The 18,661-nt window shown below is 39.2% G+C and overlaps 1 protein-coding gene across 2 annotated transcripts; it reads right to left on the bottom strand.

The window, feature by feature from the left end:
- Positions 1–102: 102 nt before the first annotated feature.
- lsm14b (LSM family member 14B) lies at positions 103–5,603 on the bottom strand. 2 transcript variants are annotated; one of them, XM_053483028.1, is made up of 9 exons: positions 5,382–5,603; positions 4,699–4,862; positions 4,478–4,613; positions 3,668–3,847; positions 2,394–2,468; positions 2,040–2,201; positions 1,824–1,968; positions 444–612; positions 103–233 (listed from the first exon to the last, which is right to left on the bottom strand). In XM_053483028.1, the coding sequence occupies exons 1-8, from the start codon at positions 5,500–5,502 to the stop codon at positions 447–449; spliced, it is 1,149 nt and encodes a 382-aa protein (XP_053339003.1). In that variant the 5' UTR covers positions 5,503–5,603; the 3' UTR covers positions 103–233; positions 444–446. The 2 variants fall into 2 exon arrangements, with proteins under 2 accessions (XP_053339003.1, XP_053339004.1); XM_053483029.1 differs by having other exon boundaries at positions 3,668–3,844.
- Between the last annotated feature and the right edge of the window lie 13,058 nt (positions 5,604–18,661).

The raw sequence follows: 18,661 nt of genomic DNA, 5'->3' as shown, positions 1-18,661 counted from the left end.
TTTCAGTTTGTGCAAACAGTCTTTATCCAAACACATTTACTCATTATAAAGCAGCAATAGGAACGAAAAAAAAAATAAATCCATTGGGCAAGCAAATAAAAGAAAATTCAATCTCTGTTAACAGTTGAGGTACAGGACCCCAACTCATTCAATCATAATGAAGGGTGGGGGAGATGAGCCGATTTCTCTTTCCTATTTACAAAACCACTTTGTGGCCACATGAAATCTTAGATCTGCAAGAGAGGGGAAACAAAATTAAAGAATAGAACACTGTTCGTGACATGTTAAGTGATGTGGAGCTATATGAAGTCAAAGATGCCATGGGCATAAATTCTCATGTTTTAAAAGTACTAAATAAAAGTTGTGCAACTTTAACCTTTTGTAGGGTTAGGTTAAGTAACAAGCCTTTTAAATCAATGCTGACCCCCCCCTTAATTACTTACCAATCACATTCTGCCACTTCCAACAGCTGGTTGGGCAGACAACTGTTGATTCATTCCTCTTCCTCTCCTCCCTCTGAATCCCCCACGAAACCCACGGCCTCTCAGGAACCGACCAGGAACTCCAAAAGTCTCAACGTTCAACTTGCGCTCCTCTGCCCATGTTGTACGTCTGAAACGAATCATACTTTAATGAGAATTCACCTGACCTACTGTACATGTATGATGTTAAACTACCATACAAATGTTCCAGGACTCTAACATTTACATTACTAGTGACCATGGTTTACATCTCCAGGCAAAACAGATGGCAAGTCACAATTAAGCTAGATTATAAAAGGTTTTAACATGGTACCAACCTCATGGTTCAGTCTGTACCACAAGAGAACATTTCTTTTCTATAAAATTGCTTGTTAAATAATGGTTCCAATATGTGTCTAATACACTGCCTGGTAAAAATAAGAATCATCAACTTTGTGGAAGAAATGGGTTTGGGTTAAGCATCTCCTATGTAGACAATGTGATAACTCTCAGGATTGGGACTAAACAGCTTGTTAGTTAGACTCCTCAGGGAAAAAAAAAAAAAAAAAAAAAAAAAAGGCTCCAGTTGGCTAGAGAGCATAAATAGTGGACTTTGAAGCAACGAAAGGCCATGTGGTTTGAGGAGTCCAGACAAGGCTTACAGTATTCCAGAGTGATTGTGCATCAGGATAAGAAGGTAAGTGAATGAAGTGATGCACCCATCTTGCCTGCTGTACAAGTCTCTGGAGGCAGTGTTATGATCTGGGGCTTGCTTCAGGGGTTTTTTCTTCCCTGATGGTACAGACTTATTCCAGATCTCACATTGTGAGAATGGTTCTGGGAGCATGAAGGATCATTTTCACACAAACTGGCCACACACTGCTGTAATCAGTTTTTGCCAGACAGTATATTAAAACATATTTAATATTTAGATGTTAAAGTACAGAACCAGGCATGTTTAATGTAAAGATGTACAATTAAAAAACCCTTAAAATTTGACACAGATAATGGCAACCTGTGAACCCTTGTAATTAATACCGATTGCCAAAAGTATTCAGAAATGAAATTCCATGTTGAGCCCTCTCTTTTCCCAAAACCTGCTGAAGGCAGCTGTGCCGAGTTTAAAAGACGTCTGCCATACACTCGGTCACTGACTCAATCCATCACTGCTCCGTGTTGTGCTGAACCAGCTGATCCTAATTATCACAACTCTTCAGCCAGATAAGCTGACCTAATTAGTGATGTCACCATTTTGTGCACCGTGAACTATGATTCGTGACATGATTTCCTACTGCTTTGGACACCATTGTACAGTCCCAAGATACTGTAGAGGAGAAAAGAAATATAACCAGTTTAAAATACCTTGATTTCAGTTCCGAAGAGATGTTGTCAAAAAAGCTTTTGGACTTGTTGTAGAAGCACTTTGGGCCCAACGGTTCCTCGTCCACTGCTCCCTCACTGTTCTGGGTCTCCACTCCAGAGTCCGATTTCTCCTTCTCCTCCTTATCTGCAGGAAGGTACAAAGCTTTCAACAGGAGATCAAATGATAGTGTTCTAACAAACAGCTGCTTCACGAACCTTTGACTTCAGAGCTGTCTTGGACCTCCTTGATGAGCTCGTCCTTGTTAAACTGCGCGTTAGCAGTTTCAAAATCGAAGTCTGACTCGAACTGAAGGGTAGTGGGCTTTGCGTTCCCTACAATAATCTGACCTCTGTTGCGATTTCGGGATCGCCGGTTGCCTGCAGGAAAACAAGTTATCCAATCGTAATGTATGGATGTATATTAAATAAGTTCATAAAAAAAAATGATTGTGCTAAATCAGCAACCAGACTAACTTCATTATAAGATGCCCTGTCTTAAGAGCCATTTTATTTTGAGTTTTAATACATTAACCATGTCCCAAATCCCTTTCTTGAGGATAATTACAGTACCTTGTCTCCTCCTCTGTGGTGGTCGGTTCTCATCATTAGCTTGACTTTGCCCTTGTGCATCTCCTTGCTGAGCATCTACCCAAAACAGACATCCACAATCACTGATTCATCAAAACAAAAATGCATCAAATTTAAAAGGGACCAATATGAAATTATACAGAACAGCCACTGAGAGGAACACAAAGGCAATTAAAGGATCACAAACTCATCTAAGCAGCTTCTTTAAGTGACCTCACCCTACAATAACCACTGTATGCTTTAAAAATGTACCTGCTACAACAACTAACCATCTTACAATTTCCATGTAGGAAAGGTTAGTGCTAATCATGCAGACCTTCTCACTGCTGTGTCTCCAGTTATCAAGTTATCAAATTAAATACAATTTAAAAACAGACTTGCATTTACAGGGACTTTGAAAAAGAATGGCTAATGTTCAGTGCTGAACGGCTCTATAATTTAAACTTCAAGTGCGCAGACAAATGCCACTTATTACTAGCCAAATGCTAGATTTAATTGGCTCATGCACCGCCTACATTGACATGCATGCATGACATTTCATCAGGAGTAAATTGAAAGGCATGGCAAATAGGTTGAAGCATAAAATGTACCTCGTCACCTGTGGTGTCACAATTACAGCAAAACTTTCGGACGCATCAACACAGTAATGTTCATACAAACTGGGAACATAAACCCACTTCTCAAACATCAGAGACATGTTTTAATTGCTGTTGATTAAAAACTGATCACACCAATGATGCCACTGGAGCATTAAATACGTCTTTAGATGAACAAACTCTGAAAACCCAGTACAACTCTGGATTAACAAACATTCATTCCTTTGTAGATTACATTGCAAGCCATTGTCTTTCTGCATGTTTGATGAAATTAAGGGATTGCATTTTGTTCCCTCCCAGAATAAAATATACAAGTTATGTACAAAACCTATGGGGACGCAAGCTTTTGCACTTTTTGGATTTGTTCATCAAACCATGCTACCTACCAAGATGTTCTACAAAGCCATTTCATGCATACAATTTGAACTTGCTACCCAAGACACTGCCACAGATCTCGAGTACAATATTCACTTTTAAACATGTAAAGACTTACATGTGCACACTTTCTGCAAACAATCTTCTTTGTCATTTTGACTTTTACATGCAAAACAATCAGTTCACACTATGGTAGCATATGCTGATACCATAACCTGCCAGCACAACGGATTCGAAAACTCAAACCTGCAAGAAGTTTGGGCTACTATGTATCTGAGCTCTTACTCCCAGGCATGAAGCTCCTCTGTGTTTGGGGACTTCCTCTGCCTCGCTGTACCCTGCTGCTCTCACGGCCCTGCTGCTGCGATACCAAGCCTTTTTTTGGAGCTGTTTTTTCAGCAGGAACCGTCTGGACAGCCTGCTCGACCATAGGACCTCTCCTTAGAGGGCCATGCAGGCTGGCTCCTGGGGCAAAACATTGCACACAAAAAAAAAGTACCTATTACACAATTCAAAATTTCACCATGTTTGGTTGTAACATTAAGAACTGAAGACCATCTTAGTTGTGCAGCAGAGACATCGAGAAAATACATTGGTATACATTTACCGAGTGAGTTATAGCAAGAGTGACTTTGTAACGGCACCCCTGGTTGCAATAGTTAGTGTTTCTCCAACAAGCTATACAGTATTTGTGTGTTAACTTCAAGATTTAAGAAACTTTATAGCTGCTTCAACAGGAACAAACTTGTTTCATGAACATGCCGTGGGCAAAGTAGTAAAAGTGAACAAAGATTGCAACTATAAAACACATAAAAACATGCATCATTACATAAATGAGTCATTTGCTATGAAATTACAGTTACATAACAAATCAACCTGGCCACTTATTCCCCCATAACATTATACCCACAAGGGTTTTAGTGCTTAATTACTGAACACATTAGACACTTAACACAATACAATTTATAATTGCCAATTTTTACTAATACCATGTTGTATTAATTGCATAGCAATCATTCTATTGAAACTGGAACACCGAAAACCAGAAAGCTTTTACAATAAAAACTTTTTTTTTTTTAAATCTTCATTTCTCACCCAGGCTTAGTGCAGCAGCATACTGCTGATTCAACAGAGAGCTTGCAGCGAGAGGGTTATATGGTGGCATCATGCTCCTGTAGGGACTGTACCCTCCCTGGGGGCCATACGGTAAAGACGAACTCCCCACAGATGACTAAAAGTCAAGGAAGACACGTTAGGGAAATTAACCTCAAAGAGCAGCTCATCTTTGGGAAAAAAAAAAAAAAAAAAAAAAGTACCTGTACGATTGCAGGATCCTGAGGCAGTCCATGGTGTAGTTTCGGTGGCTCACAGACAGTAATGTCTTTGATGTCACTTCCTCTGAAGATAATGTAATCAAACACCTCGTCCCGTGGCGGCACAGGCCGGTCTGTAGGTCGTCCCTCAGTGCCAAAGGACCTCACTGATCAATCAAGCCAGAACACAATGTTCTTTAGAAACATTAACGATAAACAGCAACTCTTTTTACCCAGTCTATAAATAAGTTGTACAAAGCCTGAAACACATCTGTACAATAGCGAAATTGTTGCTTCAAAAATTTTATGCTGATGTGCCTCGTCAAGGAAACAAAGTTAGGGTAGTCAATGCAATTCTGTCAGATTCCTATAGGATTGGTTCTTAATTTTATTTATTTCAAGGTCCCACATTTTTGGCTTTTAGAAAGTTGACCCCAGCCCCCCAAAAAAAAGGATTCCATCTGTATTAAAACAAAGGAAAAGAATAAATAGAAAGGTCAGATCAGAACACATTTGTCTTTATTAGGAGCAGGGCTTCAAGAACACCTGATTCAGATGATCAGTTAAATTAAAACAATTCTAAATGACGTCACTGCACAGAGTCTCACAGGCTCCGGCACCAACGAATAAACGAACAAACTCCAATGTAACCCACATGTTCATCCCCATGGAAGGAGAAGTCGTACCTTTAGCCAGAGCCACAGTCGAGTTGTCCGTATCAATAGTGTATAAAATCCCCTCATATCGGATCTGAGCCTTGGAGATGAGGCTGATTTTGCTGCCGATGTAAGGCGTGCCCGTGCTCATGGTCAGCACCTGGGGGTCTCAGCGGAACCCGAGAAACGAGAGAAGTCTTTCTGAACACGCCAGCTGGTGGTAAACACAAACCCTGACCACGTTTCCATCCACAAAAGCAGCAGGGAGAAGTTGGTGCCTCACGCGCAGCCTTATTTATAGGGCGGAGGGCTGGCGGATAAGCCACGCCCTCCCTCGCTCGCGCCGGCACACCTGTACCGCATTGTCGAGTCCGATGATATACATAGGGGGTAGAGATATAGATAATGAATACTTTATTAATAGGAAAGACATTCCTATAATGGTTATATAATTATCAGGACTTTCAATTAATTCATTAAGTAACTTTGATCCTAAAAATACAAAAAAAAAAAAAAAAAAAGTCATGAAGTGAATTTTGAAAGTTGAAGTGAGCCTTTTGAAATCCCAAGCGCGCGCGCGCACACACACACACACACACACACACACTAGTGACTGTGTTTACTAGGCTTTTTACATGCCTGTACACACTCATGTGCATGGCCTGAGATTTGAACCCATAACCCTGTAGGTGCAAAACAGTGATAGCTCCTAAGTGCTCCTGGGGTGAGCTCCATGCCCCCTCGACCCTCTATACAGAGTAGGTGAGGTAATCAGACTGATTTTTTTTTATTATTATTTAAGGAATCCAAACTGATATATTGTTCAAACATCGTGTAAAGGTTTTTCTTTTATTGTTCATTGAGCGCCCTCTACTGGCGAAGAGGATGTTATGCAATCAGAGTACAGCTCTGTGATTGCCAAGAGATCATTTTTTTCTATGTAATGTGCTCCTTAGGTGAAAGATCATGAAGGACTACATGAAGGAAATAACACTCACACAGACTCCAGGCTCCCAATGTCCTGGAAGGTCCAGGAACTAAACTACACATTTCAAATTGGTTTCCCTGCTGAGAGTTCTTCAGGACCAGGGTTGGAGACCTGTAGCCTGTGTGACAAATAACTTTACTCAAGGTTTTTCCTGGAGGTGAACCCCGGGTACTGAGAGACATCAACAATAATCTCACAATACAAATACAACTAACATTGTTAAAGTCTCTGTTATTTTATTTGTCAAAAAATCATTCTAAATTAAAAAAAAAGAATAATGAGGGTGCCTTCCCACAGTTCCACGTTTGTTCTGAAACACTTTGATTTCAAAACTGTAAGACAATGTAGAGAGACTTAGGGAGGAAGTTAATCCTGTATACAGGGTCGCAGGGATCTGGAGCCTATCCCAGGAGACCTAGTGTAGGGCACAAGGCAGGGTACGCCCTGGATGGGGTGCCAATCCATTTCAGGGCACACGCACAAACAAAAATTTATTCTCACACCATGGGAAATTTGGGAACGCCAATTAGCCTAATCTGCCTGTGTTTGGACTGTGGGAGGAAACCCACCAAGCTCGGGGAGAACATGCAAACTTCACAGAGAGTCCGAGGTGAAACTGACAATGCTAAGCACTAAATCAGTGTTCTGCCTATCCATTTATTTACTAAATACAATTTCATTGTAGTGTTTGTAATTTTTTTTTAAATAAAATATTTCAATGATCTTAACTGTTCAGATGAAGCTTGGCCTATTTACAGTACCTAGATTTCACATGAAAATACACAGACCTGAAAAAAGTGTATTATTGTAAAATGCATATTGTAACATGAATTTGACATGGTTACGGGCACTACAGATTTTTTGTTTTATAAACTTTTTTCAAAAAAATTATTTAAGCAACAATTTCTACAGGTCATGTGCTTTTAAAAGCTTACACCAGTTTTAGTATTAATACTTATGAAGAAATGTGAACAATTTTCATTTTAAAGGATTATTACCTGAAATAATTGAATAGAATGACACTGAAAAATTACTATTTTTGGGGCACATATAAAATCGGCCCTTCAAAATGGCTGAAATTAGCAACTTGAAATTTTTAAGGAAGGGAGATTGGTCACTTCCGTGTTGCATAAATGATAGCAATAGCTTATTTGGCACATACATGTCTGTATTGTATGTACAACATAAACATAAACAAATGTCCAAAAACTCCTCAACTAGGCTAACTGCATTCATTTTTAAATATCAAACATTGAGTACTTTATATGTCTCAGAACAAGCAAACAAACAAACCCATTAGAAATTTAAATTCACCCACTCTTAACGTAATTAAAACTGAAGAGTGCTAAAGCTCATGACAGTTATTTTTACTCACAGGCTATAAAACACAGCAGCACCACGGAATAATGAAGAGAGACAAATCCCCCAACCATCCCACAAACTCCCAGTGGGATTTTAACACGTTAAAGGTTTCTCTGAGTGTGTTGCATTTTCTTATTCTTTCTTTGCTCAATTTCACAAAACAGCCCTGGAACAACAAACTTTTGATCAGCGTATGCAAGAGATTTTCACAACACTGTCTTTTTAAAACAGAGATAAAGATCTCGATTTAAGCAAGCTGAGCAGAGACTAAAAATCCCTGGGTAATATTAAACGTTGAAATATGTAAAGTCTCTAAACAGCATATCAGAGAAAATTAAATGTGGAAAATTTGTCAGATAAGTGATGATAGCTTCATATATATATATATATATATATATATATATATATATATATATATATATAAATGTCCAACTTGCTCATTAGAACAATTTTATTTAGACCATTAGTAGTGCGCTTGGGCTTTTTTCCCCAATAGAAATCTCCCCTGAATTTATTTACAGATTTTTTAATCAGCAGGTTCAATTCCCAGCCAGGTTCGATTCCCACCTCTGTGTGCATGGAGTTTACATGTTCTCCCTGTGCTGGATGAGTTTCCTCCAGGTTCGCCTGTTTCCTCCCACAGTGCAGATTAGGCTAATTGCCGTTCAAATTTCCTGTAGTGTGTAAATGAGTGTGTGTGTGCCCTGCAATAGATTGGCACCCTGTCCAGAGTGTACGCCACCCTGTCCCCTAAGTCCCATAGGATAAGATCCAGGCCCCCTGAGACCCTGTATACAGGATGGAGCGGTATAGACGATGAGAGAGTGAGTGAGTGAGTAAGTGAGTGAGTAGAGTTTCCTTTCTTCCTTCCTTTCTTTAAAGTGCTGTGCCAAAATTCACCATAAGAGGTCAATACAGCCTCATAAATATACTTCACCGATCCCAGCATGCTTAGGCAGCATTTGTGCTCATTTTCTTTTCAAACGGTATTTTGGAAAATTGCATGTGCCCTTCTCAGATCTGGATAATTAATATTTGACTAATGAACACGATTCCTATCCGAAATCCTTGATGAGGTTAATGTCAGCGTGTTAGAGCTAAAAAATCTGCATCACATCAGTGGACATATTATGTGCTGAAGCTTTTCTAGCCTCACACTGAAGCTAGGAGGATAATGTAACCGGTGATATGAGTGTGATTATTCCCTTAATATACTGTATGAGGTACTTCAGCTTCACAGCCAAATGCAAAACTTAATTGCAAATGTTTAGATGTCTCTGCTTTAACGTGATGATAAGATGATCATTAAAATGCATTGGAAAAGAAAACACAGGTATACTGCAAAAGTGGAAAACACTGATGTTATCGTACCGCAATGAAAGCATTTTGATTAGCAGAAATCCTTCCCTTTGAAGCACTGCAGTTCTGGAACTGTTACGATTTTTACAAAGACTGTAAAACAAGCTTTTTTTCCACAGCAGATGTGTTTTAGAACATTGCAGGAATCAGTACGGCATTTCAGCTGTATGTTTAACAGAGAGTGTGAGGATGGCCGATGTGAGCGCACGCAGCATTATCAGCAAGCATGCTCATTAAAAACGAGCTGTCATTTGCTTGCACACAAAGATATTAGCAAGCGTGGAGCGTTGAAGCGACCATGGAAGGAAACTGTCGGACGTTGTAGAAAATTTACATCGCTCCGTGCTGGAGAATATCTTTGTGTGCATGCAGCTCACAGCGCCTGGCGCTCATTTTTAATAACCTGATCGCTGACACTGGTCTGGGCACTCAGGTCGGCCTCCTTCCCGCTTCCTGTTAAACAAATTGGTCCTACATAGACTGCCATAGATTGTCTTACATGCTGTCTGATGTCATAGCCAAATTTTTTTTTTTACTTGCAGTCACATAGTTTATGTTTTGTAAATGGCCTGAACGATGTCCACTTATCATTTTTGTGCTTCACTGGTTCCCTCTGGCTTCTCCGGTTTCCTCCAACAGTCCAATGACATAGGTTGTGGAATTTTTTGTGTTTTCAAATCGGTTGTGTGTGTGTGTGTCTCGCTGAACTCCCTGGAATATTCCCTACATCGTCTGTGACACTATGTCGAATAAGCAGTACAGAAAATGGATACTGTATGTGGATAGCACTGTTGCTTCACCACCGCTTTGTGGTTTCCCTCCAGGTTCTCAGAAGAAAATACGGCTTAATTCTGCTCCTTGCTCCAAACAATCCCACTCAAAGGAAAGGGATTTAATCCAAGTTCAGGATCGCAAAACTTCACCTCGCGTAACTTTTTACTTTTTTTTAATATCAATTTGCACAATTTCAGTATTAAGTCATCATCATACATGCTTAACTCAACACTTTTTCATTACATAACATATATAAAATCTTCATCTTTAAGGCCCTACATTTTTCATAGCCTACGGTTTAATCCGGCCCTGATTGTGGTCCGTGTTCAAGCAGCTTAGACAAACACAGCTGTCAGATTATAATAATAAATTGACCTTAAAAGCAGGTTATTAACTGCTTCAGTCAGCATGGCCTCAATCGCAGCTGAAATATTTATAAGGAGACATGCATAATTGCTGAGTACTGTCTTTTTTTTTTTTTTTTTTTCTTTCAGAGACGGAGTTCAAAAAGACATTTGATTTCTTGCAAGAATCAAGGCCTGGTGTCTAAATATGTCAAAATATTTTAACATCACTTTAACTAAACCGAGGATGAAGCAGAAGTGAATTATATTCAATAAAAAGTCAGTTTTTGCAGATATCATGTTGAAAAATTTCCCTCAGTCTGAATATAAATAATGCAGCCTTTGATTATTATCTCCACCTACTTGTATAAACCGGACTGACGTCTTCAATATCGTTGTACTTACAGTAAAGTAACAAAAATAAAGACGGTCGTTCTGACCCAGAACGAATCCTAAGGGTTAATGATAGATGAAAGTGAAGATTTCGTGGGGGCCACGTCAGAGCAGACGCTAACACGGAGCTGAACTTACAAAAGGAGTGATAATTAGCTGCCGAGTCTCATATTTTTGGTGAAACATTCAACTCTGAAGGCGCTGAGGCGCGTCACATCTTTATGCCGCTGAAATGCTACGTTCAAAGTGGTGAAGTCGCATCTGTGCTAACCGCCTAAAGCTAACACTGCTAATATTAACAGTTCACAGCACAGGGAATTAAAAAAGGTACTGAGTACTCTATATTCTATGCTGTATAAACATTTTTTGTTTTTGTTTTTTGCTTAAAGAGTACATTTTTATTTAAAATACATGTGACAAAAATACACTTTGTCACAGCCTCCATATCATCTTGCAAGAACCATATCTAGACTGAGCACACTGAATCTCAGAGTTCTTAGGAATTAATTACTTTACCTTAAATTACAATGAGAGCACCGTAACACACTGGGTGACAGAAAGAAGGCTGACGGTTAACTGCCAAAGACATGTCTTTCAAAATATATACCTTTTTTTTTTTCAAGAAAAAAATAATACTCCTGGATATAACTTTCTTGCTAATTGTGACAAATCTGTGAATTTCTCCCTGGAAAACAGGCAAACAATAGATTTATCTACCTATCTATTCAAAGTTGATTCGTTCATTTTTAACGTATCTTTAACGTGACTCAGATAAACGAATATCTCGGAGAGTGATTTGTTCATTTTCTACTGGGCGCGCATGCACAAATCATCGCAAAACCTCTGTAGGTTATGTACAGTAAACAGAATTAAGCAATTCTTTCTCAATGACTCATCTACTTCGAGTCGTTCGTTCTTTTGTCACATGACTCCCATCGCAAAATGTGGGAGACGCTATATGGAGCAATAGATTCAAAAGAAACATCGACTCAGACTGGAAGATATGAGAGGGGAGCTACTCATTCTGTTTATTATAATATGTTCTTAGCTGCATTGTAATATTTTCATTACTGGAACTTTAGCTAAGATTTGTGTATGTAGACGTGTAGGGGGTCTGTTTATTGAAAATGACATTTTAGTTTCTTTTTGATCAAAAGAATTAAATGAACTAAATGACTCAAAAAAAGATTTGTTCATTTTGATGAACGAGATTCAAAGAACCGAGTCACTAAAATGATTCAAACTTCCCATCACTACCCTGCACCGTATATGTAGATTTGCTGTACATTTATGACAGTTTTTTATTGTTAGAGAAGATCACTCACTCACTCGGTCACTCACTCACTCATCGTCCATACAGCATTATACAGCATACAGGGTCGTGGTGGACTGGAGGCCATGAGGCAGAGTACACCCTGGACAGGGTGCCAATCCATCGCTGGACACACACATACACACACTCACACACTCATTCATACACTACGGGCGATTTGGGAATGCCAATTAGCCTAATATGCAGGTCTTTGGACTGTGGGAGGGAACCGGAGTACCCGGAGGAAACCCACCAAGAACAGGGAGAACATGCAAACTCCATGCACACAGAGACGGAAATCGATCCTGGTCGCAAATCGAACCCGGAACCTGGAGGTGCAAGGCGACAGTACTGGAGGATATACTGTATATATATAATAACTTTAGCGAATTAATATGCAGTTCTATTTTGATCTCTGAGATTGTCTCCAACACTATAACACCAGCCCCCATAACAAATCTAATCTGACACTCAAATGAAACACAATAGTCACACATGTATTCACTGATTATTGCTGAGAAATGTCACACCTCCAGAGTATAACGTGGTGACTGAAGTGATAAAAAAGCAGGTTAAAAGACGCGTGCTTTAACACAGCCATTTCTCCTTCATAAATGCAAAGTTAAAATGTCATCGCTGCATCTCAGGCCTTCGGAACACTGAAACATCCTCGGCCTATCTCTCATAGTAATTGAACAAATTAGCCGTGAACAGCTGTTACCTGTTAAAATGACCCGTTTCTGTTTTACTGCCTCGGACAAGAGGTCCGATAACATCTGCACACACAGCTGTTAGACGTCCCGGGCAGCTCGTTCTCGTTTCTGCGTTCAATATATCACGACAAACATAATTACCCAGACATGTCTTTTTATTAGCGACTCAGCACACGCTATAGTCCGGGCACTTCGTAGTTCTGAGTTTGCCTTTGGCGAAGTTGTAAAAGCAGAAGGTTACCTTCACAATGAACACCAAACACTGCTGACGCGATTATACACCCAGCGCCCGTGTTGGACATGCATCTTGATAATGAAGCTGTAAAAAGTCAATGTTTATGACACACACAAGAATGTGCGGGTCTTTTTTAAATGTGCACGATCCTTACTTGGAATACACTTTTTCTGCTTTTTTAATTATGTAAGAGAGGAAAAAGAGAACTTTTCGAAGAGCCATGTTCTATGCAGTGTGGCTTTATTTTAATGAGCACGCATTGAGCCTTGGGGTCATTTCCAAATTGCCAAAATCAAACTTCTCTTCATTAGAAAAACAACAACAACAAAAGCAAACAGTAACATAAAAATGTGCTAAAATAATAGTCAAAGCTTTATTATGGAATAAAAAAATCTCAACTGGGTATATTGTAACAGAAAACGTATACCATAAAATGTTCTGTAACACAGCCCACCTTGTAGTGTTTCCTTCTCTTTTACCACAACAATATCCCCCAAACTCTTTTCTTTTACTGACAAAAGTACTACAGATACTTTTTTATCCATTTATAGTTTCATTTAATTTGTACAAATTGAACCCAAACTATTTAGTTCCTACTGAATAAACAGTCTCATGAGATTAAGAGAAGTAAACACTCTTCTTCAGGTTAGTGAGAAACTGCAAACCGTAAACTCCTCCGTCCGGAAGCCCTGCAGGAAAATTCACAAATACGTCTTTAACTTTGACTTTTGCAGAGCACTGACACCGGAGACTCCTCTTACATAACCGTAAAAACACCATTCAGTATTTGTGTATGAGCTATTACTCGCTATTACAATATCTGTACTTTCTACATCACTACATCTCTGCATGGCATGGTGCTACTTGGCCACAGTGGTGTGTAGTGTTTCCTTTGTGAAATGCTCAGGTATGTAACGGCTTTTTAAAGTCGGACGCGGAGCTGGTTGCAGAAAGCGACAAACACAGCATGTTTAAAGTCAAAAGAGAGAAAGAAAGAGAGAGATTACAACCTCGGCACTTAAGTAAATTTAAAGGTAATTACATTTATACTTTCATTGAAATGTACATGGATGATTTCTACTTTTACTTGAGTAGCATTTTCCCTACGGCATCTCTGCTTTTACTCAGGTACAGGAATTATGTATTTTGCCCACCTTGAAAAAAATGCAACTTATCATGTAACCACTGATAAGTTGCATTTTTTTCCCTATTCAATTAAAAAGAGGAAAAAGGAAATGAACAAAATGACTGATAATAGCTGCTATTATTTAAGTGATACCAGGAATTAGGTGGTTCAAATAATGTACAACAATTAAATGTCAATCTACAGACTTAAATGTAACTGTAAATGGATAAACCAAAAAGATTTTTTTCAAAACATTCTTTATAATTTTCACCTTAATATACTGTACAGTGATAATTGCCTGTAATATTCATGTTTATAAAAATAATTTTATATATCAAGTTTTCATCTAATTAAATTTGAAATCGTATTGATAGAATTTGTGGGAAAAGGTCCTTTAAGCTTGTTTTTACCAGCTGTAATATTCAGTAAGAAATTATATCTAAAAAACAAACCCTCCTCTAATAGCTCGGTGAAGAGGTGCTTCAGGCGAGCATGGCTCCTGCAGTTACTGTGTATAATAACGTTAGCGTTAGTGAGTTTGGGCAGAACTGTCCAGATGAAATTGTGCTGACTGCATCTCAGATTAGATCACTCAGCTCCTAAACTCAACTAGAGGGAGAAAAATGGAGAAGGCCAAAGGAGGAAATTCGAATTAAGGCGGCGAGGACAGAATACATCCTACAGTTCCTCAGTCTGCCATTTGGATCCATAGCAGCCACAGCTGTTTCTTTTTCTTCTTTAGAGAATAATCTGAAATTGATCCACTGTCAAAGATTTTTTTTGTCTCCTGTTATGTCTATGAACAATACATGATAATAAGCAAGCAGATAATTAATTACATAATATAGCTCCTAGTGGTACAACTAGGAGAGATAATCAGCCGCATGATATTTGGATTTTTCACTAATCTTTCATTTTGCACCTCCAGAGTTGAGGATTCAAATCTTGCCTCTAGATTGTGTGCTTGCAATTTTCTTACAGGTTTCAGCTTTCACAGTCCAAAGACATGTAGTATGATTATTGTTTCAGACTTGCCCGTAGTATGATTAGGTGTGTGATTGTGCCCTGGAGTGGGTGGGCACCATACCTACAGTAGGTCGTCTCCCTTTTTGTTTTGTGCCCTAAGTTACCTGGGATAAGGTCCAGTGACCCTGAAAATGATCAGCATTAAAAAAATAATAGTTTATTTTAGTTATTTGCACACAATCTAACATATTATGTCTAATGTGCATAATCCACTCACTCTCTTACTTACTCATTCTCTATATCACTTAGCCTGGAACCAGCGAACTCTGGGATTCATCAGAGAAAATGACTTTACCCCAGTCCTGAGCAGTCCAATCTATTGTATCTTGCAGAATATCAGTCTGTCTCTGATGTTTTTCCTGGAGAGAAGTGGCTTCTTTGCTGCCCTTCTTGAAATGTACGAAGGTGAGCGCTACCATCAGTTCTGTGTCATGCCAACAGTAAAGCATCCTGAGACCGTTCAGATGTGGGGTTGAGCTCACACACAATTTTGCCTAAGAACACGGCCATGAATAACTTATGGTACAAAAACTGTCCAACCATAGAAGAACAGTTTGGTGATGAACACTGCCTTTTCCAGCATGATGGAGCTCCTCGCCATAAGGCAAAAGTGATAAGAAGGTGGCTCTGGAACAAAACATGGACATTTTGTGTCCATTGCCAGGAAACTCCACAGACCTTATCCCCATTGAGAGCTTGTGGTCAATCTTCAAGAGGCAGGTGGACAAACAAAAACCCCAAAGCATTAATTATGCAAAACTGGGCTGCGCTATCAGTTTGGATGTGGCCCAGAAGTTAATTTGCCAGGGTGACTTGAAAAAGAAGGGTCAACACTGCAAATATGGACTCTTTGCATACAATTAGGGTGAATAGTGGTAAAGTGGGACAATGGGTAAAGTGGGACAGTTAAGCTTAATAATTTAAATCTTTGCATACGTTTTATTACTAAAAATAAACAATGAGTTCATCATTAGCAAGTATGTGATAAAAAAAAAAAAAATGTGGCTATGACATCACTTCCGGGGTGTGGCACATCATATTTAACAACCATTTTCAGAAAGTGTCCCACTTATAATATAACTGGCAATAAAGCCTTTGACACTTATGAAATGCTATCTATCTAACAATAGAATCTTAGAACACTGAAGCAGCAGACTTTGTGAAAATTAATATTTGTTTTTGCATTTTCAAAACTTTTGGCCATGGCTGTAAGTTACAGTACAGTATATCAAAAAACAATGACAATAATGTGAATAATTAAAAGTATTAACGATTAATCGCAAACTGATCAATTTAACTGACAACAATTGTATTAACCAACAATGTTTGTTTTGCATAATATTTCTTCGAAGCTCACGTGTTTATTGACTTATGCTCCACATGAGGGCGCACATGCAGTTCGGGCGGTGCGTGATATCAGGCATTGTGGTGTCTATATGAAGGCAGAGAGATAAGCTTTTTAAGTTTTCATCAGCCTTATTATTTTTTTTATTATTCATTCTGCTTATTTGAACCATTTTGGGCTTTGAATAACTAGTTTATTCTGCTTATGCTGTTCGAACTTTTAAAATAAAATCGAAACTCAGAAAATGTGCCTCATGATCAGTAATAAGTAATAATTGATCGATGTTCGATTGATTGATGTTTTTTTTTCTTATGTATTACCAGTGAAGAAAAATGTGTGAAATTTGCAACCTTTTTAGAGTTAGAGGGTTTTTCTTCCCGTCTACTTACGGATAATGTATTGTTATGATATTACACACAGATGTGATTTGATGCTGTTATTGAATCACACTGAGACGTTCCTGTTGTCCTTCATTATCCACTTAAACTGATGGTGAAGGCAAATATTGATTCACAGCGTGCGTGATGTGACAGAGGTCTCTCTCTCTCTGTCTCTGTCTCTCTCTCTTTCCGTCTCTCGCTCAGGTTCAAGCGGAGGCCAAGCACTTGTGTGTTTTTTTGCATATCAGCTCACTGTGGTAACAGAATCAATAGTGATGCGGCTCGCGCTTTTGCTTATTACGAGGTGATGCACAAAACACCCACTGACTCATCACACACACACACACACAACATCAGTGTGTAAAAATCATCATGTTGAGGTGTGTGTAAAGGATCTTCTCTTTTCCGCTTAAACACCATCTGCAAACGTTTCATCTTTAGATTTTTGACCGCTAATCTAAATATCAGTAGTGTGCTTAAGGTCTCTACTAGTTCAGTGTTAAAATGTGTTTTCGTAGGAATAAATTGTGAAATCCCTGAATTTTTTCCTGAGATTCATTTATTATTGATTTGTTCAGAAATGTGCTGCTGAAACTGGGAGTACACTCTGGTCCATTGCCACGTTTTCAGCAAATCTGGGTATCATGAGAATGCACTGCCATGACCAAGTGCATGTGTGTATGAGTGAGTACTGTATGTGCAGACGTGTGTGTGTGTGTGTGTGTGTGTGTACTTAGCCCCCATTGTGTGTGTCTTGACTCCTTGCTGAGCAGAAACTGATGGATTTCCTTCTCATTGCTGTGCAGTAATGAGGCCACGGCCTCTTGCCCTCCTTCCACTCTTCTTCCCACTCCTTCCATTTTTCTCCCCTCTCTGTTTCTTCTTCTTGTTTTTTTTTCTTTCTCTTTATCCTCCTCTTTCCTCTCAGAGTCTCTCCATCTTTTAATCTCACTCACCATTTTGCACTTATGTTCCTTTCCACCTCATTTCTCCTTTTTTATTCGTTCTTTCGCTCATTTCTCCGTTCCTACCCGATCCTTCCATTGTTTCTCTAGCTCTTTCCACTCCTAATGGATGGACTCATAAGGCTGATGGAGGTGATCAGCAGGATGTCTGTAATGATACACGATCTGTGATCCACCCCGAGGCTTTTCCTTGATGTACTCTTTTGTCTAGCCTTTCTCCTGTTGAATGTGAGTGAAAGAGCAGAAGACAGCAAGACAAAGCAATAGTTGAGAATTGTGGTTTTGCTCTTGAAACCTTTTGTCCTCTTTATAAATTATTGCGATTTTAGCCAAGGACCTTTCAGCCTGCTATTTTTTTTATTTACTGTAAATAATAACTTATTTATTGTACACTATACAATAAACAGTTCTATAAATTCTTCAAATATTGTAATGTTTCATTGGTTCTCTTCTTGATTTCTTCTTCATGCCATTAAAAGAACTCGTCTATTTCTTTCCACACAGGTCTCTCAGGTGCTCGTTCAATCCCGTGCGACTTCAAGACCATTTTCCCTCTCCGCAGCTGACTTGTTGAGAACCTTCCCAAGTTCTCCCACTTCTCCGCTCCCTACACTGGCTTCCTGTTGCCGCCCACATCAACCTCAACACCCCGACGCTTGCCTATAAAGCTAAAAACGGTCCAGCACCCACTTAACTCTCAGCGCTAACTACAGTGTACACACCGCACCGCACCATGTTGCCTCCGATCCTCCGGCACTGCTCGTCTGGTCCCTCCATCTCTCAGGGATCGGGGAAGACGTGCATCTAGACTGTGTTCTGTCCTGACTCCTAGGTGGTGGAATAAACTTCCCCTAGATGTCCATGTCATCCAAGGGATGACTAAAAAACCAAACTGTTTTTTGGGGGTATTTGGGTTAAATCTGTCATTTGTCCAACAACTATGAAAAAAAAAAACATTTCTTTTCTGCACAGAAACCAGCATCCAATT

Source organism: Clarias gariepinus, chromosome 22 (assembly GCF_024256425.1).
Source record: "Clarias gariepinus isolate MV-2021 ecotype Netherlands chromosome 22, CGAR_prim_01v2, whole genome shotgun sequence".
NCBI classification, from domain to species: Eukaryota; Metazoa; Chordata; class Actinopteri; order Siluriformes; family Clariidae; genus Clarias; species Clarias gariepinus.
Note: the sequence above shows the minus strand (reverse complement) of the source record. Positions and strands in the feature narration are given on the sequence as shown.